Raw genomic sequence first — 26,088 nt, 5'->3', positions numbered from 1 at the left:
AGTGTGTCACGGTACAGCATGTTTATGTTGCAAAGATGTTGTATGGGCCAAACTTGATTTAAACCACCAATTCTACCACAGGAGGACCAAAGCTTCTTTGTTCTCCACTAGCCAATTTAATTCTGCTTTAAAAGGCATTTGTCTTATACGGGCCTAAGACATCCTTAGTTGCATTTAATTAAAAAAACAACCACCTCCAAATCAATAAGCTAGACAATAAAATGTTAACCCCAAGAGAACAGGAAGAAAAAAAGAGATTTGGGGGGTTTTTTTGTTTCTTTGTTTTAAGGAATTTGGGCAACACAGAAAAAATTAAATATGATGAAGAATGAAGAAATTAGTTTTAATGTGGACAGTACAAGAGCCTCTCCCTTTTCCTGCTGCCTGCAGCTACTGAGCCCTGTTACAAAGCCACACAGAACGACTCCATTTGGTGAAGAATTCAGACCACACCTCTCACATTTCCACTATGGCCCTCCTCCTCTTGGAGACATGGAAACTTTTCCGGGGTCCTTGGAAGGAGGGTCTCGGAAACGCAAGAGCATGCCAACAAAAATGCCTCCTTCTATTGCTCTTGAGGGTTCCTCATCACCACCAGAGAGACCTGAAGATCACAGTGATATAGGCTCTTCCAGTCTCCCCTTGGTGTTTCAACAGCCATCACAGCCCAAATACAGTTCCCAGATGATCGACCTCTGCAACTTTGGTTTTCAGTTCTACAGAACTCTGGAGCACTTTGGAGCCAAGCCCATTAAGCAAGAACCAGTGAAGCCTAAGATGGCATGGCCCAGTAGCCCAGCATTCATGCAGGCTCCTTACCCTTATTACCCTAAAGTCTGTCCTGGCTTCACGTTTCCTTTTATCGTGCCCTCAAACTTTCATTTCAGGAACCCCTTTCAAACGAAAAGGCCTCCAGAGCCACCCTTCAGGAGGGCTGAAGTAAGAGGAAGTGGTGAAAATAAACAGAAAGAGGAAAGAGTAGATGTCAACCTTCAGATAGACAACAGCTACTATGTTGATGTGAGGGGTGAACAGAAACGCTGGCAATGTCCCATGTGTGAGAAGTCCTATACATCCAAGTACAATTTGGTCACCCATACCTTGGGGCACAGTGGCATTAAGCCACATGCTTGCACCCGATGTGGCAAACTTTTCAAGCAGCTGAGCCACTTGCACACGCATATGTTGACACACCAGGGCACTCGGCCACATAAGTGCCAGGTATGCCACAAGGCTTTCACTCAAACCAGTCACCTTAAGAGACACATGATGCAACACAGTGACATCAAGCCTTGCAACTGCAGGATCTGTGGCAGAGGTTTTGCCTATCCCAGCGAGCTGAAAGCACACCAGTCTAAGCACAGGAGTGGCCGAGAGAACATTTGTGTGGAGTGTGGTCTGGACTTCCCAACCTTGGCCCAGCTGAAGAGACACTTAACAGCCCACCATGGCCCTATACAGTACAATTGCACTGAATGTGATAAGACCTTCCAGTACCCGAGTCAGCTGCAAAACCACATGATGAAGCACAAAGACATCCGTCCATATATCTGCACTGAATGCGGCATGGAGTTTGTGCAGCCTCACCATCTCAAACACCACTCCCTAACTCACAAGGTAAGCCATCACGAATTGCACTGTCACCTTGCATCGGAAGGTAGCACAAGGGTTACAGACTGCTAAAGATACACATACCTCCTTGGAAAGAAGGTAATCAGTCTATAGATCCTCATGCTGGCCCTTTGCCAATGGGAGAATTTTATGCAGAGCAAAAGCCCCAGCAGCACTGGCAATACTAGAAGCTAGATGTCTCTGTCAGTCTTAAGAAAGTATATGCAAAAATGTTCTGTTATAAACAGGAGTTAAATAAAAACACCTTTATTACTTCCCAAAATTGTATTAACATCTCCCTGTTTCTGGGTTTTATCTTCAGAATGACCTTCTGTAAAATAATATAATTTTGTAGAGCTGTCTAACCTCCCTGGAATTTTAACAGAAATTTACTACTGAAAAACAGATCTATTGCTTTGCTTCCCTTAACTGGGAAGTAGGTGGATATGCAGGAGGCTGTTTGTATGCAGCAAAAGAAAGTATATTATCACTCATCAGAATTTGAAGAATCATTATGAGACAATTAGGGAAAAAAACAACCTAAGAAAGATTCCCCTTTGTGCATAAGTTATCCAGAATGCCAGTTAATAAAAGTGGCCAAGCAGGACCATAATCCCAGCCAATTCTTATCAAGTGGCAGTCTTGCCACTGCTGTCAGCAGTGTCAGTTTAGACTAGGAGCAGGCTTTGGAACACATCCAAAAGGATCACTTTAAAAAATAGGAAAAATACATGTGTTCCATTCAACAATGTCTGAAATTAGTTTATCCACCTTTACAACAATGTTATTAAGACAAGTCAAAAACCCCATACATTTTATAAAAATGTGCTTCCAGTCTTGCATATTTTTTCCTTTAACACTTGAATTTTGGCTTTTATATGAAAAAACAGAAAGCTACAGCATTTTAGTCTAATAGACACATTTTCTTTTAAAAAAACAACCTCTACTTCCACATTTGCTTGTTCTTCCCTACCACACTATTATAATTTCTGCTCTTTCTGGAGATTCCCTGGTCTTTGGATTTACCATGCAAAATTCTACTAATTCAAAACTTGATAGTTTTTGTCATAGGACATGTAATGCCCTGTAATGCCTTTAGAGAGCTTCTGCTTCTTTGTTAATTAACAGTACTTAGCTGCCCAAATGTAGCCTCACATCAGATAAGCAGACACTTAGAGTTGCTGTTGGTGTTCACAGTTTTAACTTTGTAATTAACTAGGAAAACCGCTTACTGGTACTGTCGTGGTTTAGCCCCAGCCAGCAACTACGCACCACGCAGCCGCTCGCTCACTCCCCCACGGTGGCACGGGGGAGAGAATTGGAAGAGTAAAAGTGAGGAAACTCATGGGTTGAGATAAAGACAGTTTAATAAGTAAAGCAAAAGCCACGCACGCAAGCAAAGCAAAACAAGGAATTCATTCACCACTCCCCATGGGCAGGCAGGTGTTCAGCCATCTCCAGGGAAGCAGGGCTCCGTCACGCGTAATGGTTTCTTGGGAAGACAGACGCCATAACTCCAAATGTCCCTCCACCCCTTCCTTCTTCTTCGTCCCAGCTTTATATGCTGAGCATGACGTTATATGGTATGGAATATCTCTTTGGCCAGCCTGGGTCAGCTGTCCCGGCTGTGTCCCCTCACAGCTCCCCGTGCACCCCCAGCCTGCTCGCTGCAGGCCAGCATGAGAAGCTGGACTGTCCTTGACTACTTAGCAACAACTCAAAACATCAGCACCTTATCAACATTTTCTCATCCCAAATCCAAAACATAGCCTCATGCTAGCTTCTATGAAGAAAATTAACTCTACCCTGGCTGAAACCAGGACAGGTACAAAAGTAGAGATTTTTAAAGTCATCTTTTTAATGGGAGCCTGCAGGAGTAATTGCTCTTGGCACTTCACTAGTAAATGTTCATTACCTTCAGCAAGTTAAACTCTTAAAAGTGTTCAGTGGTAGATTCATTGATTTTCATTGCATCTAAATGACTTTTGGAGGAGCTGGCAATTAGACCACATGGGTGTGACCAAGAATATTGAATTATGCATTAGTAAATTGACCAGATGGCATACAGGGTCCTAGAAATGCTCTGTAAACACCAGATAAGATGGGGTCACTCCAGTAGAGTTAGTGCAAGTCCCACTAAGAGTAAATAGTTTTTTCTCTTCCTTGAATGTAACATGTGCATCCTTACGTGTTGGCATTGCTTGAATGCTTCTCTATTATTTCAGATTATTTGCTATATCTTTCTTCAAAACAGGGACAGGTCTTTTTTAGAAGCCAACGATGCTCAATTACCATAGGCAGGCACTACTTTAGTCTCTTAAGTGGTTAGCTTTTATTCTTGGTCAATAAGTGTACACATTTGACCAATATTTTACATAAGCAGCAGACTAGGACAGAGAAGATCTGCTACTATGTCTCACTGATTTGTAAACTTACAGCATTCTCCTGGAGAAGCTGGCTTCTCGTGGCTTGGACGGGCATACTCTTTGCTGGGTAAAAAACTGGCTGGATGGCCAGGCCCAAAGAGTTGTGGTGAATGGAGTTAGATCCAGCTGGCAGCTGATCACAAGCGGTGTTCCCCAGGGCTCAGTACTGGGGCCAGTTCTGTTTAATATCTTTATCGATGATCTGGATGAGGGGATCAAGTGCACCCCTAGTAAGCTTGCAGATGACACCAAGTTGGGCAGGAGTGTTGATCTGCTGGAGGGTAGGAAGGCTCTGCAGAGAGATCTGGACAGGCTGGATCGATGGGCCGAGGCCGATGAGGTTCAACAAGGCCAAGTGCCGGGTCCTGCACTTGGGTCACAACAACCCCATGCAACGCTACAGGCTTGGGGAAGAGTGGCTGGAAAGCTGCCAGGACCTGGGGGTGCTGGTTGACAGCCGGCTGAGCCAGGAGTGTGCCCAATTGGCCAAGAAGGCCAACAGCATCCTGGCCTGTATCAGCAATAGCGTGGCCAGCAGGAGTAGGGAGGTGATTGTGCCCCTGAACTCGGCACTGGTGAGGCCGCACCTTGAATTTTGGGGGTTTGGGCCCCTTGCTACAAGAAAGACATTGAATTGCTGGAGCGTGTCCAGAGAAGGGCAACGAAGCTGGTGAGGGGTCTGGAGAACGTCTGATGAGGAGCGGCTGAGGGAACTGGGGTTGTTCAGTCTGGAGAAGAGGAGGCTGAGGGGAGACCTTATCGCTCTCTACAACTACCTGAAAGGGGGTTGTGGTGAGATGGGTGTTGGTCTCTTCTCCCAAGTAACTAGTGATAGGACAAGAGGAAATGGCCTCAAGTTGCGCCAGGGGAGGTTTAGATTGGACATTAGGAAAAATTTCTTTAGTGAAAGAGTGGTCAAGCCCAGGGAAGTGGTGGAGTCACCATCACTGGAAGTGTTCAAAAAACATGTAAACATGGCACTTTGGGACATGGTTTAGTGGGCATGGTGGTGTTGGGTTGATGGTTGGACTTGATGATCTTAGAGGTCTTTTCCAACCTTAATGATTCTGTGATTCTATGACCTTGTGAGTAAACAGTTCTGCCCAGCACAATGATTCACCTGTCCCAAAGTAAAGGAATAGTCCCTGTTTTCCAGGTCACTTTAGAAACCGCAACATTGCTGTGCAGAGTTTAGTAGGAGGGAATACACTTACTTTATTCTCCCAGGGATTAAATAGTCAGCTATATTTTGACATTGTTACAAAAGGGAAAGAAAAGACAAAGCAGTTAAATGCAATGTCATGCCTACCTGAACAACAGCCATGGTCTGACACAAGGGAAGTGGCAGGGAAGGAGAAGACAGAAAGCACGGGGCCATTGCTGTCAAGGGCAGTGTTTTCTTGGACAAGCCGAAGCCAGTTGTGAACCCACCCCCTTGGTACTCCTTTGCAGTTGCCAGGTCAGGGTTTTGCTTCCAGGGTATCTTCAGCTGTTTAATCTGAGGACAGTCCTGGTTACCCTTGCCTTTAGCGAAGAGAGCTCCTTGGACTGCCAAAGACCCTGCACCCTCTCTCTCCCTTGGAGTGAACTGGTGTATATTTATCCCTGACCTGAGCTTTCTTCCTAGTTTGCTGTTATGTGTCTTGACACAGCCCATATAAATGTAGGGAATTCCCCTCCCTGCCTGCTCAGCCTTTCTTTATCTTCATACCCATTGTATTCCTTATTTTGGATTCCTGCTACCTTTATGGGCTTTCTTGAAAGCCGAAACAGATTTAAATTCCACACCATATTTTGTATGATATGCATTTAAGAAAGGGGGAAAAAAATCAATGGATATTCACCGTATCATCTATAGTTCTGTTCAGATGAAGGCTAAACATGATACCTGGAAATGATAAAAGAAAGCAACCGGAGGATGGTGGGGTTCAGCCTTTGCAGCATCTCTCTCACACCTAAAAACACCTAGTTTTAGGAGAGCTAAGTATTATTTCAAGAAGTGATATGGTGTTCTGAGAGGGTAGATTTCAGGAAAAGTATTCTAAACCCAGTGCCTGCTACATGGCATGACCGCTGCCTGAGCCATATGACAGGAACAGCACAGTCTGGAAACTGTGCTTTGAATCTGCCTGATTTCATATCACCAAACTTACATCTCTCCACTCAATCCATTTTGACAACTCATTTCTTTTACAGTAGCCATAAAATCAGACATTCACAGCAATAACTCCAATTAATTATTTTAATATCTTTATTCCTTTGTGTAATGCCTGTTCTTTGTTATGTTGGCTCAAAAATATTAAAATATGATTTTTATTTGCTATTACAGAGCAGCAAGCACATTGTCAACATTAAACAAATAGCTATGTTGACCACATTTTAAAAGCATGGCCTTAAGTGAACACTGTAATATTCACATATTGCAGGTTTTGGTTTTTATATCCTTGTTTGTTAAAGCAAAATAATTTTGTCAAGATGTACTTGTGGTGTATTCCCTAACGAATCAGTAAATTTTGTTAATGTGTTTTGGATAAAACCCCAGATAAGTAGGTTGCAGAAAATAGTCCTAGTGCTTACAGTATCAAAAACTTGAATTTAAGTATGTGTAAATAATTCTTCAACTATGATTTACTAAAGGAATGTTTTCTCAGATTTACAGTAAATTACAGAAAAACATGACACTGTAGTTCCCTAAACATTACCCAGGTTTTGCAAGGTGCTGAATTCCCCAATCCTTACTGAAAAGAAGTGAGGATGTTCAGCTCCTTGCTTGATAGGGGCCTCTGCTGCTCCCAAACAGGGAAACTGTTATTTTAAGAGTCAACTGCTGAAGCTAGTACCCAAAGAAGAGCCACTGTCTTCATCTCCACAGCAAATGCCCATGCTTGAGTGTTTTGCATAAGCTGTGGTTCCCAAGCTAAGTCCTTCTCACCAGCTTTTAAAAGATGTCCAGCTTGTGATTTGAAATGCTAAATTCAACATTTAAGCATGCAGATGATGTTTATGATTACTATTGGAATACAAAAACATATTAAGTACAGGTGATTTGTGTAAGACTCCTGTGCTAATTCTTCCAGCCTCTAACCTGCCTCTGATGAGTTGCCCCATCAGGTGGGATTTTTTGTCCCAAAGCTACATACTTGATAAAAATAGTCCTGTACGGCTATTGGATAGAAACTCTGTATCTTAGTATTTATCCTTTGTTTATAGTCCCTCTGATTTTAAGAATAATTATGCTAAAATAAATACAATTGTTCATTAAAAATCATTATCTCTATAGTATGAGAGAAAAAAATTTCTCCTGTTAAAAGTCTAGTTCTAAGACTGGAGAGTAACAAAACATAATTGCTTCTGACAGGAATTCAACAAATTGCTTAAAACCTACCAACATGAAAATACTAACAATAATGCTTTGTGTATTATGTTAGCTTGTGAAGACTCACGTGAGAGGCTGGTTTGTTCCAGCTACTAGCCTCAGTCTTTACACATTTCCCTTGTTGCATTGCACCCAAGGAAGAAAATATATTGCAATTATTATACCTGGTTTGCACCCAAACTGTCTGTAGGGCCTCAAAGAGATTTTCTTCTTTCCATTTCCCTACCTGCTTTGCTTTTCTCCAGACAAGGCCCTTTCCAACACACCAGCAGAGCAGGGAGCATGTTTTCCACTCACTATCCACAAAAGTGCTCCAGCCCATCCCCAAGGACCATGAGTTGGACCTGTACTCTTCTCACCCACCCTCAAGACAGAGTCAGCATTGTGCTACCGCCCACCCCCAGATCAAATCTGTCCTGCATGGCAGGAAAACCTCCTTGAGAGCAAGACATTTTAAACTGTGAAATAGTCTCCTAAAGGTGGAAACTCCAGTACTTAGGACATTTAAAGGTGACTGGACAAAGCAGTGGAAACTATAATTTAGGAAAAAACAATCCCTGCGGACAGAAAGGCATTAGGCATGAGCTAATGCTTATTTTCTACATTTACATTTCATTGTATGGACCTGCAGTAGCACAATGCTGCAAGTTGGCATCAACCCAGAATTATGACAATCCATAACAGCATGAGTATGTGAGCTCTACACAGCTGCTGGGGAACCACTACACAGCTGGGGTTAGTGGGAGTGCAAAGATGTCCGTCAGGCCACTTCTAGCATTTCTTGTTTGCCATAAGTGAACATGTGTCTCAACACTGGTAGAGTTGCACTTCCATAAAAGCACATCTCTCCTGCAGTCTCTTTCCATTACTGTAAAATGATGAAAAATTAATGTTATACTACATCTGTTCCTCACAAGGGCATTATTTGGGCTTCCAGGAATCTGTGTAATGTCAAGGTACTTTGCCTGAAGTCAGCTCCCTTCTGTGGGGATTATAGGCAGTGAAAGTTAACTTCAAGAAATGTGTAAGTATACAAAAGCTTAGTAAAACTAATGAAACAACTGGTGTCACTGCGTCTGAATCTGGCTCCTAAGTGAACTTTCAGGGTTTCCCAAGAGCACTTCGGCTCAACAACAAAAATGTTATGCCCCAGTTTTCCTGAACTGGAATTGGTGTGGTACTGAAAATACAGGCGGGACAGAGCACAGACTCTGAGACATCTGTGCAGGAACATTCCTCTCTAGAGGAAAAGATAGAATTGGTCTGATACTGTAAGCATGTTGTGAGCATTTTGTTTCCAAACTCCTAGTGAAAGCACAGAAATATAGGAGTTGACCCAGCACTTCAAAGTAAACCAGCATTTGCGCTATATACTATGAAAATCACTGCTGTTCCTCTGTGAATTGTTAAATATTCATGGGTTGTTGGTGAAAGTGTGTGGTTATTTTTTCTCCTTAATGTGCTCTGCAGTATGTCAGTGGTTATCTAAATATGACCTCTAGTGTTCAACTCGGATGGCAATAATTTAAGAAAATAAAAGCCCTTGCTAGACTTCCCTTAAGAAGAGGGCCATCTTTTCTGGTTATCCCAATATCCTATTAAAAAAACCCCAACCTAAATTATTCTTGCTTGTGGAGTACAAATTGCTGAAGATATACTGTTTTCAAGGCATAAAACACTTAAGAATCCCATCCATATTTTAGAGATAATTGTTACAGGCAGGGAATAATCTACATTGAAAAAATTTATTGCAACATTATCCCACCTGCAGAAAAAGAAAATATTAAGTAATGAAGTTGCTAATGATAGAGCATCAGTGGAAGTTGTCATACACTGCTATGCATTACATTACAAGGACAGTGATGAAGACTCTATGGTACAATGGCTGATACAAGAAACTGTAAGATAGGACTTTTTATTTTTGTTTCATTCCCGATGCTGCCACTAATTTTCTGGTATGCTTGTCAATAGGTCATTTAATCTCTCTGTTCTTCTGTTTCCTTCTTGACCAAGTGCACGGACACTTTTTTTTTGTTTGAGGGTTATGAGGTTTAACAATTATCTGCAAAGTTGTGTGAAATTTTGGATAAAAAGCAAAATAAAATTGAGTTGCCACTTGTCATTTTTAAACTATGGGACAGGGAAGAAAGAGAATCTACGTATATTTTATTAGGTATAAGCAGTCAGAGGGACAGTCTGAGACTGCAGTCTGCAGAAGTGTGCAAGACCATTAGGTAACACTGCAAGTTGTGTGATGTTAGGGAAGGAAGGGGAAAGGTGCAGTGCTTTATCATCCAGACTGCAGATGTCTAACACCAGTTCTTCGAGAAAGGACAAACACAAACTACTGCTTTGGCTGTGTTCCTTTCTTCCTGCTTTGATGAGGTTCAACAGCCATGATGAGGTTTGATGAGGTTCAGCCATGGCTCGGCGCTGGTGAGGCCGCACCTTGAATTTTGGGGGTTTGGGCCCCTCGCTACAAGAAAGACATTGAATTGCTGGAGCATGTCCAGAGAAGGGCAATGAAGCTGGTGAGGGGTCTGGAGCACAAGTCTGATGAGGAGCGGCTGAGGGAACTGGATGTGTTCAGTCTGGAGAAGAGGAGGCTGAGGGGAGACCTCATCGCTCTCTACAACTACCTGAAAGGGGGTTGTGGTGAGGTGGGTGTTGGTCTCTTCTCCCAAGTAACAAGAGATAGGACAAGAGGAAACGGCCTCAAGGTGCACCAGGAGTGGTTTAGACTGGATATTAGGAAAAATTTTTTAACCCTTTTGGTGATCAAGTATTGGAACAAGCTGCCCAGGGAAGCGGTTGAATTCACCATCACTGGAGCTATTTAAAAGACGTGTACATGTGGCACTTAGTGACATGATTTAGTGCTGTACTTGGCACTGCTAGGTTAACGGTTGGACTCCATGATCTTAAAAGTTTTTTCCAACCTAAATTATTCTATGATTCTATGATGGAAACAGAAGTCATTATTTCATTAAGCTTACATTTTATTTTCCCTCTCTGCTTCTCAGATTGCTGCAAGAATTTGCCAAGAAAAAATACATTAAGTATCTATTGCTTTAGCAAATGATGTTAAAAGTAAAATAATTTATTACCTGCTTTGCTATTGCAGAATTAATAATTCATATATTGCTGTACTGAAGAGGAAATTATCTAGAAAATATTCCATCTACAGAATTTTCTGATTTTTTTTCTTTTCTTATAGGGTGTGAAAGAGCATAAATGTGTAATTTGTGGCCGGGAATTTACTCTGCTGGCCAACATGAAACGACATGTCCTGATCCACACCAATATCAGAGCCTATCAATGCCATTTGTGCTTCAAGAGCTTTGTGCAAAAAGCAGACTCTCAAGGCCCACATGATTGTTCACTCTGATGTTAAACCCTTTAAATGCAAGGTAAGTGTATCTCCTTTGGTGGCAGAGGCATAAACCCACTGGATATTTCTGTGATGTTATCACCTGGTGATATGGTAGTATTAGAAAAACAAGTCTTGCTAACACATTCTACAGTCGTATTTAAATTAGCATAAAACAGTCTAGTTTCCTTTCTTGATCCAGGTGATATCTGTGATTTACTCCCTTCCCCTTCAATATCAGTAACTTTCATCCTCAAATATTTTCTTCCACTTAGCATTTAAATGCCACTGTGGTTTGAGGACAATAAACATATCTGACATTTGCTTAGTACAGCCATCCATACAGAAGTCTAAGTGCTTAATAGCTTGAAACACTGACTAAACACATAGATCAACTCGTGTACCCTGCAGAGGACCATGGAAAAGCAGCAGCCACAACTTCACACAGTGATGCTATGCAACAGATCAGGGAAGGACTCAAAGAAAGCTACAGCAAAATTGAACTGCAGAAGGGGTTTGAATGGGCCAAATGGAATTACCAGACTGAAATTCAGGGCAGGACATCAGTATCCCAAGGAAATAGCCTCTGAAACCATCTGGCCCTTTAGGATCCTCTGGGAATTCCAGTTTGCTACCTCCCTCCAGCACATTGGAGGCTGACATTCTCTTTCCACCCCTTCTTCCCCCCACCCTATAAACTTTTGAGGCTTTGACTTTCTTGACTGTTCTCATCTCTAATTTCTTCCTTATGGATGTTTATATTCTTATTCAGTATTGGACACTACATCTGTTCCGTTATTGTAGTCATACTTTGTGAAGTCAAAGGCTGTAGGTTTTATTCCCACTTTGATCTGCTCTAAGAGGGCTATAAATATGGAGTGGAGTGTATTACCCAGTTTATGCTTGGAGATTGATTCAGAAGCAACTTCTAGAACTCTTTCATCCAACATCTTTATGGAATTAAGTATTTTCTTAAAAGGAGTCTTTCATCAAGAAGCAAAGCTGGATGAAAAATTTTAAATGGAATTATTTTCTCTTGAAAAATGTAGAACTTCAAAATGTCATAGGAAAATATGGCTTTCAGGGACAATTTTAATAGGAAAATGTCAAAATGAATCTTTTTTACTTCCTCATTTTGCTTTGATAACTTTGAAACATTTCACTTTGAAAAAATAAAAGCAAAGCCAGCCAGGAACTGGAATACCAACAGTATGCTTTTCAGCCAGTAACAAAAGCTCTACAGGAACACCTGTTGGGGTTTTTTTTTAACTTCTCTGTCCCTACCCAATGTTCCTAGGAGGAAAGAAACAAGTAAGCACAGCGAACCAGTTTCTCCTATGGCTGAAGGGGTATGAATCAACATCAATTCCCCTGAACAGAGTGGAGATCCTAACTGTAAGCAAAGGGAGAATCAGGAATTGCTTTTTGGCATTAGGAACATCCTTTGCCTCTCTGGCAGAGTCCTTGAAAGACTTGAGCAAGTATTTCTGGCTGGTATTCAGAGGGTTAAGGCAATGACCAGATAGCAGCCTTTTGGCACCAAGCTCCTCCTCAGCAGAAGGAGGGATATAGCTGTATGAACAGCCTGCTTAACAATGGCTCACATGTCCCCTGGGAATGGCCTGCAAATAGATTTCATCTTGCTTTCTCTTGTACTTTTCAAAGCTTCCTGTTTTCTCACGGTCCTTTTGTACAGTTCACAGTCTTTCTCCCTCTCCTCCTCTCTTTGAGGAAAGGAACACCCTTTTTATGAAGGAAAAAAAAAGAAAAAAGAAGAATGCAGGGGAAATAGAGCACAACAGTAGCCTTTCTACTTCACCACATGCAATGGTTTTCTTTACCTTTTTCTCATAGCAAAAAAACCCATGAGGCTTTCCAATGTGTCTAATCACAGCTAAGCACAGACTATCTGAAGTCAGAGTGTAGCAGTTGTCCCTTCTGTTTTCTCATCCAGCTGCAGACTGGTTCTGTGTTTGATTTTTCTCTGAAGAGTGAACTTTGTAGCTTTTAAAGGCTGGAGCCCATGCTTCCTTGTTTATTTCTGTTTTAAACAAAAACACTGAAGAGTTCTGAAGGAGTTGCAACAACTGGTCAATAGTGCTAATTCTGATTTGCAGAGGAAACTCCTATTGAAATTTACAGTTGCTTTTAGTGCTGAAGTAAAAAATGTTCCAGACCTGTAATAAAGAATGCAATGAAGTTTTCTCCAGCCTAGCAAAATGCACTTTGCAGCAGTTTTGAATTCTACTTTTTCCCATCTAAAATCACAGGTTTAGATCAGGAGTCAAAACCAAAGAAAATGTGAGAGATAAGTACTTTGGGAAGAAACAAAATGGACTGACAAATATAGAAGAGTGATACTTCATGCGATGGCTTAGGAAGACAAAATCTAGTGTTGAACTAATGCAGCTTTTCTAGCAAACTGTACTGAAGTCCATTTCACCAGGCAGCGCATCAAAGTGTGTTCAGCAGACTTGCGGCTGAGGTCTTTCTCTTCAGGGCTTGAATTTTATTTTGTCTAAACTAGAGAGCCTAACAAAAGGTCCACAAGTAAACCATGTCGTCCCTGATATCCCAAAATTTCTTGCATGAGCTTTGCATCTCCCTGAGTGCTAAGGTGCTCTGTGGTGACTTCTGATGGAGCTCCCTCCCATGCAACTGGCTCTGGGTCATCTTTCACACTCTGCTCATCAGTGCTCACACCCCTGTCCTGTCACAGAGGAAGAAAATCTTGTACACCTTCCTAGTTCGGTCTGCAGACTCAGGCTGTTGTTTAAGCATTAGCTGTGAACCCCAGCTCTCTCTGAGTTGCCATCTTTCAGCATGTGAGCCTGAAACCTGCTCCCTTCGCCCTCTGAATCATGGACATTCATCTGAAACTCATCTTCTGCCTTTTGAAAGGGACATCTTACCCAGATACCATGCCACACAGAGCCATGGTTCTGAAAAACAATTTTCATATCTGCATTTCTTTAATTTTCCTGCTACTCTGATACCTTTTCCTCATGTCCCCAGAGGAGATTTCAGGACAGGAACATATCACACATCCCTAAGACTGTGCATGACTTTGGGAAATGGAAAACCTACCGCCTTTATTCAGAGACACAAAACTGTTATGCTGTAAGGATCCTTTAGGAAGTCCCATCTCTTTTCATTATGAAGAAAGAGAAATAAATGTTGCCTTGACAGAAAACAAATGCTCCTACCAGACCCATTTTACTACTCAATACCTTATAAAGATGTAGATTTGCATGAAGTACTCTAGCCATTCACCTGTTCAACCTGATTTTCCTTGATTACCAGTTTAGATAAAGAAATAAGACCTAGCTATCAGAAAGCAAAACCTGGTGAGAACACAGGTCAGCCAAGCAGATAACCAGAAGCCTTCTGCTAAGAGGTATTAGAGAGGTATTATTATTGGCATTCTTATAGCCAGAGAAATATTGACACATCATAGATCATCCCAGCAGCTGTCAAGATAAATCAGCTGTTCTTCCTTGTGAATTTTCTGTGCTCATCAGTGCTTCTCCTCTTTGTTTCCTCACAGCACTTCCAGAATGTTTTTTGGTGCATTCATTTCACTGAATATAAGTCATCCAGCAGATCAGCTTTCTTTGAATGCAAAAGAGAGACAGTCCTCTTTCCTAAGTGGATGGATGACCCTTGGAATCTGATATCTTACTTTTACAAATTAATAACTCATTTTCAGTGGCTATTCTTTTTTTTTTCTTTTTATCACTTTGATAAATTTATTTGCTAGAATGTTTGTTTTAGCAAAATCACAGAGAGCAAATCACATAAGAGAACTAATGCAGATGAAGTAAATATTTTTTTAAAAGCAGGTGAATATTTCTGGACTTGTCCTTTTTGCAACATTGACTCAGCTCTAGTTTTTATTTAAAAACAGTACCACTGCAAATTTTTGTATTAATGAACTGCTTCCATTTTCCCTCAAGAGAAGGTTTAAAAAGTGAAGGATACAGTACCACTTCACCGAGTATCATTCCACCACCTACATTTAATCCAGATATTCCAGGTGATGGCTTTGTGAATTTGAATCAAAAAATACTGTAGCAGACCTTCTATACTACAAAAATAAATTAAATCAGAAGTCAGATTGGAACAAAAATTTGGTGGAATCTCAGTAATTGCTTTTTAGTCATTTTCTTCCAGATGAGTACGCTGCTTGATATAAGTTTCAGTTACTCCGTAATGGTGATTCTGGCTCATATAGTAATAAATATCATAAAAAAATTCTAAAGTATTTGTCTAAAACCATTCCAAAAAAAGAGCTTAAGTAGAAAGCAAACACAGAAGTTTGAAGAGGATGGAAATAGCCACTTAAATGTGAATAAAATTATAAATCATGATAGTGAAAGACCAGAAAACAAGACTAGAAGCTTGTGATAGTGATGCCAAACTCTCATGTCTTGAATCATAAAATCATAGAATCATTTAGGTTGGAAAAGACCCTTAAGATCAAGTCCAACTGTAAACCTAACACTGCCAAGTCCACCACTAAACCATGTCCCTAAGCACCACATCTACATGTCTTTTAAATCCCTCCAGGGATGGTGACTCAACCACTTCCCTGGGCAGCCTGTTCCAATGCTTGGCAACCCTTGCTGTGAAGACATTTTTCCCAATATCCAATCTAAACCTCCCCTGGTGTAACTTGAGGCCATTTCCTCTCGTCCTATCGCTGGTTACTTGGGAGAAGAGACCAACATCCACCTCACTACAACCCCCTTTCAGGTAGTTGTAGAGAGCGATAAGGTCTCCCCTCAGCCTCCTCTTCTCCAGACTAAACAACCCCAGTTCCCTCAGCCGCTCCTCAGAAGTCTTGTGCTCTAGACCTTTCACCAGCTTCGTTGCTCTTTGGACATAAGAATATATTTGATTTATAGGGGACCAGATTACGAAAGGACCCTTCCAGATAAACAACAACAATGAAAAAAACCTCTTATTGTTTCATCAAATGGAAACCTGCATGATCAATGGCTCGAGTTGTCAGGAACAAGCTTCAGGGAAAGCTGAGTCATTCTTGCAGCCCCACGACTGTTTAAATTCCAGATTACTCACCAGAGACATTGAAACACAGAAGCTGGTAAACAGAAGATAAGAGGATCAGAGAAAAATGGGGGAGCAAGAAACAAAGATAAAAAGGAATTTCTTTTTCTAGCTTTAAGCAAAATGTGTAGCCATTTCATTTCCACTTAATGAGAAGTAATATTCTGCTTGACTGTTTCACAGAAATCCTTCATTGGTTTTATGTTGTATCTCCATCTCTGCCTGGCATTGTTCTTGATTAAAGGCTAGATTTATAAACTACAAATGAAATGGTTCACCAGGGCAGAAAGTTATACTTTGAATTTCCTTCAAATTAAGAGCCTTTCAGGTTATGTACTTAAGTGTTTCCCCTCCTTAAAACACCATTCCCTGATTTTGGGGAATCTTTGACTGTGTGTCTCTCCTAGTCACCAATTTTTAAAAAAAATGGCAGCAGTGCAGAAGGCCCTAGATAGATCAAACAACTGCATATTCTTGTCTGTAGGTTTGTTGCCTGTATCTTTGAAAAACAAACTGCAGCCAGAAGCTGACAGGGTTCAAGTTGAGAAGGGTAGGTTCTATTACCTTTTAAAATGTTCTCCTTGGAAGTACCCCTATGAACAAACAATTTTCACTTTTACTGTTTTTGACAGCTGTGTGGAAAGGAATTTAACAGAATGCACAATTTAATGGGACACATGCACTTGCACTCAAACAGTAAGCCTTTCAAGTGCCTCTACTGTCCCAGCAAATTCACTTTGAAGGGGAACCTAACCAGGCACATGAAAGTCAAACACAGCATCATGGAAAGAGGATTTCATTCTCAAGGTAATATTTTTCAGTTATTCTCCGAGAGGTTTGAAGTCACATATCAGTAAACCCAAATGGGCTTTGTACCACAAATCTATGATCTTGTACCATAGATCCAATGCGACTGGGGGAGATTGAATACCATAAGCCTGGGAGGTTGTTATTAACTATCTATATTACTGAAGTGCTATAGTTCAGAGATCCCCAAGGTAGTGATCCTTGTCTCGAAGACCTTTCAGACTAGGTATCTGATAACACAGAGGTACAGACCAAGATGGAGTAGTAGATGGAGACAAAATGAGACAGTATTTGTAAGCACAAAGGAAATAACTTTAGGGCACTAAGTTGCTGTTGTCAAGTGTTAGGGAAAATATAGTCAGTAGTGTTAGAGCAGAGGATTTATCAAGCCATACCAAATGGTCTTGTACTTAAGCCCAGGGCAGCCCATTACTGTGGGGAAGGTGCAATATCCATATCACTGCAGAGCTCAGGATCATAGAATCATAGAACCATTAAGGTTGGAAAAGACGTCCCAGATTATCAATTTCAACCATCAACCCAACACCACCAAGCCCACTAAACCATGTCCCAAAGTGCCACGTCCACACGTTTTTTGAACACCTCCAGTGATGGTGACTCCACCACCTCCCTGGGCAGCCTGTTCCAATGCTTGACCACTTGGTGAAGAAATTTTTCCTACTATCCAATCTAAACCTCCCCTGGCACAACTTGAGGCCATTTCCTCTCGTCCTATTGCTAGTTACTTGGGAGAAGAGATCAACACCCACCTCACCACAACCCCCTTTCAGGCAGTTGTAGAGAGCGATAAGGTCTCCCCTCAGCCTCCTCTTCTCCAGACTGAACAACCCCAGTTCCCTCAACTGCTCCTCATCAGACTTGTTCTCCAGACCCCTCGCCAACTTCGTTGCCCTTCTATGCACACACTCGAGCAACTCAATGTCTTTCATGTAGTGGGGGGCACAAAGGTGAACACTATTCAAGGTGCAGCCTCACCAGTGCCGAGTACAGGGGCAAACATGATCACTTCCCTACTCCTGCTGGCCACACTATTCCTGATAAAGGCCAGGATGCTGTTTGGCCTTCTTGGCCACCTGGGCACACTGCTGGCTCATGTTCAGCTGGCTGTCAACCAGCACCCCCAGGTCCTTTTCTGCCAGGCAGCTCTCCAGCCACTCTTCCCCAAGCTTGTAGCGTTGCATGGGGTTGTTGTGACTTGGCCTTGTTAAACCTCATACAGTTGACCTCTGCCCATCGATCCAGCCTGTCCAGATCCCTCTGCAGAGCCCTCCTACCCTCCAGCAGATCAACACTCCCACCCAACTTGGTGTCATCTGCAAACTTACTGAGGGAGCACTCGATCCCCTCATCCAGATCATTGATAAAGATATTGAACAAGATCGGCCCCAGAACTGAGCCCTGGGGAACACCGCTTGTGACCGGCCACCAGCCGGATTTAACTCCATTCACCACAACTCTCTGGGCTTGGCCATCCAGCCAGTTCTTTACCCAGCAAAGAGTACACCTGTCTAAGCCATGAGCCACCAGTTTCTCCAGGAGAATGCTGTGGGAGATGGTGTCAAAGGCTTTACTAAAGTCCAGGTAGACAACGTCCACAGCCTTTCCCTCATCCACTAGGCGGGTCACCTGGTCATAGAAGGAGATCAGGTTGGTCAAGCAGGACCTGCCTTTCATGAACCCATGCTGGCTGGGCCTGATCCCTTGGTTGTCCTGCACATGCGCTGTGAGCGCCCTCAAGATGAACCGCTCCATGATCTTCCCTGGTACCGAGGTCAGGCTGACAGGCCTGTAGTTCCCCAGATCCTCCTTCTGGCCTTCTTTGTAGACGGGCGTCACACTGGGAAGCCTCCAGCTTTCTGGGACCTCCCCTGTTAACCAGGACTGCTGATAAATGATGGAGAGAGGCTTGGAAAGCTCCTCCGCCAGCTCCCTCACTACTCTTGGGTGGATCCCATCGGTCCCCATAGACTTGTTGGTGTCCAGGTGGCGTTGCAGGTCCTTAACTGCTTCCTCCTGGATTATGGGGAGTTTATTGTGCTCTCCATCCCCATCTTCCAGCTCAGGGGGCTGAATACCCTGTGGATACCTGGACTGGCTATTAAAGACTGAGGCAAAGAAGGCATTAAGTACCTCAGCCTTTTCCTCATCCTTGGTGACAATGTTCCCCCCCACATCCAATAAAGGATGGAGATTCTCCTTGGCCCTCTTTTGATTGTTAATATATTTGTAAAAACATTTTCTGTTATCTTTTATGACCGTGGCCAGATTGAGTTCTAGCTGGGCTTTTGCCTTTCTAATTTTCTCTCTGCATGACCTAACGAGATCCTTGTACTCTTCTTGAGTTTCCTGCCCCTTCTTCCAAAGGTGATAAACTCTCCTTTTTTTCCTGAGTCCCAGCAAAAGCTCCCTGTTCAGCCAGGCTGGTCGTCTTCCCTGCCAGCTCCTCTTACGGTACATAGCTTCTCCCAGCATGGTTAATTGCTGAGGCGAGCTGCTCCGCAGCCAGCCGGACCTGCAGCAGAGCGGTAGATCTTGGCACACAGGGTGTTTCCTGAGGCAGGGAAACACCAGGGCAATGGAGAGACAAGCCATGAGCCGGCAGCTCTCATGGGAGCTGCTGATGAGGTCTGGGCATTGCCAGAATAATGGCGGCCCACCCCCACGCCTATAAAAAGCAGCCAGAGGAGCACTAGCAACCAGGAGTAGGGTATCAGAGCATGGTGTGGGAGCGTGTGAAGGAGGGTGTAGTGGCCTCACCAGCTCAATAGGTTAGTTCATTTGGTGGTCATCACCCTCTCAGGAGGAGCTTAGCTATGGTAGCCACCCAGCAGAAAGCCCTGTCCTCTGCACTTGCCAGAATGGGTGTGGCAACCCAGACAGAGCTCCCACAAAAACATGCAGCCACCCAGGTCTCAGGCTGCAGAGAGTGCCAGAGCCTCTCACTGGTAACGGATGGCAGTAGTGGGAACAGCTGTGTGAGGTGTGACCAGGTGGATGATCTGCTCAGCCTGGTGGCAGAGCTCCAAGAGGAAGTAGAAAGCTTAAGGAGCATCAGGGAGTCTGAGAAAGAGATGGACTCGTGGAACCATGCTCTGCCCTCCCTGAGTCAGAAGCAGGAACAGCCATCAGAAAAAAAACAAGATCAAGGGGGTCCTGTATCCTCCCATGGCCAGGCTGAAGGCAGTAGCTTAAAAGGAAGGAGTGAATGGAAACAAGTCCATGCTTGGGGTGGCAGGCGAACCCCCCTCCTTGCCCACTTCACCTCCCCAGGTGCCTCTGTACAACAGGTATGAGGCTGCATCACGACCACCCCCACGAGGAAGAAAAGACGGGTTTTTAGTTGTAGGCATCTCCCTTCTGAGGGGAACAGAGGGTCCAATATGCCGGACAGACCCTTCTCTTAGGGAAGTCTGCTGCCTCCCTGGGGCACGGGTTAAGGACATCACTAGAAAATTCCTAGTCTGGTGCGGCCGTCGGACTGTTGCCCACTCCTGCTCTTCCATGTGGGTGGCGATGAAGCTGCAACACATAGTCCAAGGGCGATCAAAAGAGACTTCAGGGCCTTGGGACGGTTGGTAAGGGAATCTGGAGCACAGGTTATTTTCTCTTCCCTCCTTCCAGTTACGGGCAGCGACATCGGAAGAAACAGACAGGCCCAGTCCATTAATACATGGCTCTGTGACTGGTGCCACTGCCACAATTTCAGGTTTTTTTGATAATGGGATGGCCAGCACAGCACCTGGCTTGCTGGCATCAGATGGGATTGACCCTTCTCAAAGGGGGAAGAGGGTCTTTGCTTGCAAGCTAGAGGGACTTATTGACAGGGCTTTAAACTAGACTTGAAAGGGGAGGGGGATAATATCAGGCTTACCCACAAAAAGTTGTGGGATGACACACCAAGGTTAGAGGGATGGGGTGCTAGCAAGGCCCCTCAGCCCGTTGTACCAGTGAAAGACCTCAAAGGAACTAAGGGGTGTTCCTCTAAGAGGGTGACATGGCCGACAGCCCATCTGAAGTGCCTCTACACCAGTGCACACAGTATGGGCAACAGGAGCAGTTGGAAGCCACCGTACTGCAAGAAAGCTACGACCTGGTTGCCATTACTGAAACTTGGTGGGACGAATCCCACAACTGGAGCGCAGCTATGGATGGCTACAGGCTGTTCAGAAGGGACAGGAGAGGAAGGAAGGGCGGAGGCATTGCCCTCTACATGAATAAATGGATAGAGTGTGAAGAGCTGACTCTGAGGAATAGCCACAAGCAGTTTGAAAGCTTATGGGTAAGAATCAGGGACCGAGGCAACAAAGGGAACCTTGTGGATGGTGTCTACTACAGGCCGCCTGATCAAGGGGAGTCTATTGACGAAGCCTTCTCACTCCAGCTACAGGAGGCATCGTGCTCACAGGCTCTCATCCAACTCAGGGACTTCAACCACCCCGACATCTGATGGAAAAGTAGCACGGCGAGCTGTGGGCAATCCAGGAGACTCCTGGAGTGCATGGAGGATAATTTCTTAAGCCAGGTAATAGACAGCCCTACCAGAGGGGATGCCATACTGGACCTGTTTGTCACCAGTGCAAGTGAGCTAATTGGTGACGTTAAGACTGGAGGCAGCCTGGGCTGCAGTGATCATGCACTGGTGGAGTTCACAGTCCTGAGGGATATGGGGCAGGTGAAGAGTAAAGTCAGGACTCAAAGTTTTAGGAAAGCAAACTTCCAGCTCTTCTGAGAGTTAGACAATGGGACCCCCTGGGAAACTGCCCTCAGGGACAAGGGAGCAGAACAGAGCTGGCAGATCTTTAAGGATGCTTTCCACAGAGAGCAAGAGGTCTTGATGCCCAGCTGTAAGAAATTAGGAAAGGCAGGCAAGAGGCTGGCATGGCTGAGTGGAGACCTGCTGGTCAAACTAAAGGGCAAGAAGGAAATGCCCAGGCAGTGGAAGCAGGAACAGGTATCCTGGGAAGAGTACAGGGACGCTGCCCGGTTGTGTAGGGATGGGGTCAGGAGGGCCAAGCGCAGCTGGAGCTGAACTTGGCCAGGGATGCAAAGAATAATAAGAAGGGCTTCTACAGGGATGTCAGCCAGAAAAGGAAGGTCAAAGAAAGCACCCATTTTTAAAAAGGGTAGCAAAGAGGACCCGGGGAACTATTGACCTATCAGCCTCACCTCTGTGCCTGGGAAGATCATGGAGCAGATCCTCCTAGAAGTTATGCTAAGGCAAATGGAGGGCAGGGAGGTGATTCGAGACAGCCAGCATGGCTTCACCAAGGGCAAGTCCTGCCTGACCAACCTTAGTGGCCTTCTATGATGGAGTGACCACATCAGTGGACAAGGCAAGAGCTATGGATGTCGCCTATCTGGACTTCTGTAAGGCCTTTGACATGGTCCCCCACAACATCCTGCCCTCTAAATTGACTGTTGGGTGGATGAGGAATTGGTTGGATGGTCGCACCCAGAGGGTAGTCGCCAATGGCTCAATGTCCAGATGGAGACTGGCGACGAGTGGTGTCCCTCAGGGGTCCGTACTGGGACCAGTCCTGTTTCATATCTTCATCAGTGACATAGTGGGATCAAGTGCACCCTCAACAAGTTTGCAGATGACACCAAGCTGAGTGGTGCAGTTGACACGCCTGAGGGACGGGATGCCATCCAGAGGGACCTGGACAAGCTGGAGGAATGGGCCTCTGTGAACTTCATAAGGTTCAACAAGGCCAAGTGCAGGAGCGGCTGAGGGAACTGAGGTTGTTTAGTTTGGAGAAGAGGAGGCTGAGGGGAGACCTTATCGCTCTCTACAACTACCTGAAAGGGGGTTGTGGCGACATGGGTGTTGGTCTCTTCTCCCAAGTAACTAGTGATAGGACAAGAGGAAATGGCCTCAAGTTGCGCCAGGGGAGGTTTAGATTGGATATTAGGAAAAATTTCTTCACTGAGAGAGTGGTCAGGCATTGGAACAGGCTGCCCAGGGAGGTGGTGGAGTCGCCATCTCTGGAAGTGTTCAAAAAACGTGTGGATGTGGCGCTTCAAGACATGGTTTAGGGGACATGGTGGCGCTGGATTAATGGTTGGACTTGATGATCTTGAAGGTCCTTTCCAACCTTAGTGGTTCTGTGATTCTGTGGTATCAATACAGGCTGGGGGATGAAGGGATGGAGAGCAGCCCTGCCGAGAAGGACTTGGGGGTACTGGTGGATGAAAAGCTGGATGTGAGCTGGCAATGTGTGCTCGCAGCCCAGAAGGCCAACCACATCCTGGGCTGTATCCAAAGCAGCATGTCCAGCAGGTTGAGGGAGGTGATTCTGCCCCTCTGCTCCACTCTGGTGAGACCCCCCTGGAGTATTGCATCCAGCTCTGGAGCCCTCAGCGCAGGAAAGACATGGACCTGTTGGAGCGGGTCCAGAGGAGGCCACAAAAATGCTCAGAGGGATGGAACACCTCTCCTATGAGGACAGGCTGAGAGAGTTGGGGTTGTTCAGCCTGGAGAAGAGAAGGCTCTGGGGAGACCTTAACTGCAGCCTTCCAGTACTTAAAAGGGGCTTATAAGAAAGATGGGGACAGACTTTTTAGCAGGGCATGTTGCGATGGGTCAAGGGGTAACATTTTTGAACTAGAAGAGGGTAGATTTCAACTAGATATAAGGAAGAAATTTTTCCAAATGAGGGTGGTGAAACACTGGAACAGGTTGCCCAGTGAGGTGGTAGATGCCGCATCCCTGGAAACATTCAAGGCCAGGTTGGACAGGGCTCTGAGCAACCTGATCTAGTTGAAGATGTCCCCGCTGATTGCCGGTAGGTTGGATTATACGATCTTTAGAGGTCCCTTCCAACCCATAGATTCTATGATTCTGTGATGTGGGTACACCTGTGACACAAATGGGAGTGAGCTGGTGGAGACTCAGCCTTAGTGAGACTGTGGCACATGTAGTTGGCTAGGAGAATGATTGGAGGACATGTCTGAAATTGTATTGATCTTCCTGACTGAGGGTGTAGTTCCTTTATTTTTTAGTAAATTTTAGATTTTGGAGGGGTTGATTCCCTGATGCTGACAGACCACAGCCATGAACAAGCAGACATTTTTCCCCAGACACATCTGGTTAAGAATTTATAGTTTTCCTCTCATGTTTGAGGTATATGGTTTTAAACATGGGGATAAATCATAAATACATTCAAAGATGACAAGAAAAAAGTCTAGATGATTTCACAGATCTTGTTCACTACTTATTGGATTCTAGTCTGGAGTGGGAATGGAAGCCTGAATGGTTCCACATCCAAGAGCCTTTCTGATAAAGATATGTTTATTCTGTGATGTATTGACATAGCTGATGTTAGAGAAAGGCCATAAGCTCAGACCCAGTTTACAAAGAAGCATGTGGACAGGAGGGAACGCTCTTCCCTCATCTCAAAGTATATGGATTTTTGACCAGTCAGGGTCATTTCCTACCTCCTATCCACCACATACACTTCCTAAAATCAGCCTCATGTGTGCACACATGCTGATGCGATCTAAAGAAGCCGGGGAATTAGGGTGGATTGTTTTGAGAGTTTGAGTATCCAAGATATTTTGTTTAAGACTTTTTGGATAAATAACTCCTTCATGGGTAAGATTTCTTGGTGTTCCTCAAATTCAGGCTTTAGAACAAGCCTAGCACATATGGAAAACACATACTCTAATGACATGTGGTATACAATTTACAAAGATCCTAACGGATAATAATGTAAATGGCTCTCTTTTCCCCGTAAATCTCCTATAGCACCATGCTAGTCACACTATTACTTGTAATTGAAGACAGCCTAAGTACTTTTCAGTGTACAGAGATTCTTCAGCCCTTGAGGCTTGTTAGACATAAGACAATTTGTGAGGGCTGCCACCTGCTCATGAACCATTTTAACAAATACAACCTGTTGCAAAGTAGCAGCTGTATCTAGTGAAGCTGCATAAATCCTGCAGAAACTGGATTCAATTACTGAGGAAAAAAAACCAGCCCAAAACTAAGCAAGTAAAATAGTGGCGCTCAGATTTTTGCTGTCGGATGAAATCCTCACCCCAGTACTGTCATCTTTCTTTTAATTAAGATGGACTATGCCTGCAGTGTTTGAATCTTCTTCTGTGCATCCTGATGGTCAGAGCACATTTAAGTCCACAGATGCCTCCTGGATAACGTTTGGGTTTCCAGCAAGAGGAACAGAAAGGAGGCACTCTGACAAATATTAAGACAAACTAGATCCAGGACCACACTCAGAGTTATACTGCACAACTCAAAATCATAATTTGATTATAATGATTTCTTCAAGTTGAAGCACTATCTAGTGCATATAGCTTTTCAGTGGCACTAGACGAGAGAGGAAAAATCAAGGAGAGCAGAGGTCGTAGACTGACGAGATATGACTGTGTTTTCATTTTTGAAGTAGTAACTTTGAACCAGAGGCTCCACAGAACAAATATGTTAAAATGTTTTTAATCTCTTCCACTCCTCTGGAAAAAAACGTACAAAAACTGGGACTTTGATTATGGCATGCGATGGTTTGGATCAAAGTGTTAATTAAAAAAAAAAAAAGGAAGGAGGAAGTGGGTAGGCTCACTGGCAAAAATAGTTTACAAGAGGCCAAGACACTTCAGTCTTATTCCTAGCTCTCTAATCAAGTGTCTGGCATATATAGCACAATGTTTTGTGTGTCCTGACCTGGCTGTGAAGTGGATACGATAGTACTTCTTTTAACAGCATCTCAAAGGAGGTGCCACAAGATGTAAACAGTGAAGTAGTTGGAGATAGCTGGGTGGAAGACAAAGGTAAAATACAAAGTAGAAGACCATCTCATGTTTTTTTACCATGTATCACATAGTAAATTTTGCTATATATAAATTGTTCCTTTACTCCCCCTTCAAACCACTACAAGGTTTTGGAAGAAGAATTTCTCTGTCTCAGACAAATGTCTTGAGAAGCTTGGAACAGGAAGAACCCTTTGATCATTCCCAGAAAAGCCAAGGGAAGGGAATCTCATTTCATTCAGATGGCAAGAGTGCCAAGGGAAGCTCATGCCAAGAAGAGGAAGACAACTGCTATAAGACAGAGCATTACAGCCCTGGCATGTACCATCATGACAACAACAAGCTGTATGTGGCTCAAGATCTATCTGGCAAACCTCAGTGCATGATGGACGACTGCAATGAGAAGGAAGAAATGCTAAGTGAGGGAGGACTGGAGAAGGGAATAGGAAATTCAGACAAACAGGTGAGCCAAGGAGAAAGAGACCTTGCAAACAGCAAAGAACACCTCAGCTTTAGAATACTTTGAAAAGGCCAGACTTGGCCATTCTCTCTCTGATTACTTGTATTTCAAACACAGGAACAAGACTTTGAAAGAATTACTGGAAAGAAAAATGGAAAAACAAACAATGCTTATAGGCATTTAA

At 43.9% G+C, this 26,088-nt stretch overlaps 1 protein-coding gene across 1 annotated transcript; it reads left to right on the top strand.

The window, feature by feature from the left end:
• Positions 1-294: 294 nt before the first annotated feature.
• LOC309415199 (zinc finger protein 366-like) lies at positions 295-26,088 on the top strand (the record flags this gene model as incomplete). Its single annotated transcript, XM_082012649.1, is given in 6 exon segments — positions 295-1,617; positions 10,631-10,762; positions 10,764-10,823; positions 16,486-16,660; positions 25,573-25,961; positions 25,963-26,088. Coding segments are annotated over 6 exon segments (2,181 nt in total). The 5' UTR covers positions 295-318.

The sequence above is a fragment of the Phaethon aethereus genome, assembly GCF_964289735.1.
Source record: "Phaethon aethereus genome assembly, chromosome: W".
Taxonomy (NCBI): domain Eukaryota; kingdom Metazoa; phylum Chordata; class Aves; order Phaethontiformes; family Phaethontidae; genus Phaethon; species Phaethon aethereus.
Note: the sequence above shows the minus strand (reverse complement) of the source record. Positions and strands in the feature narration are given on the sequence as shown.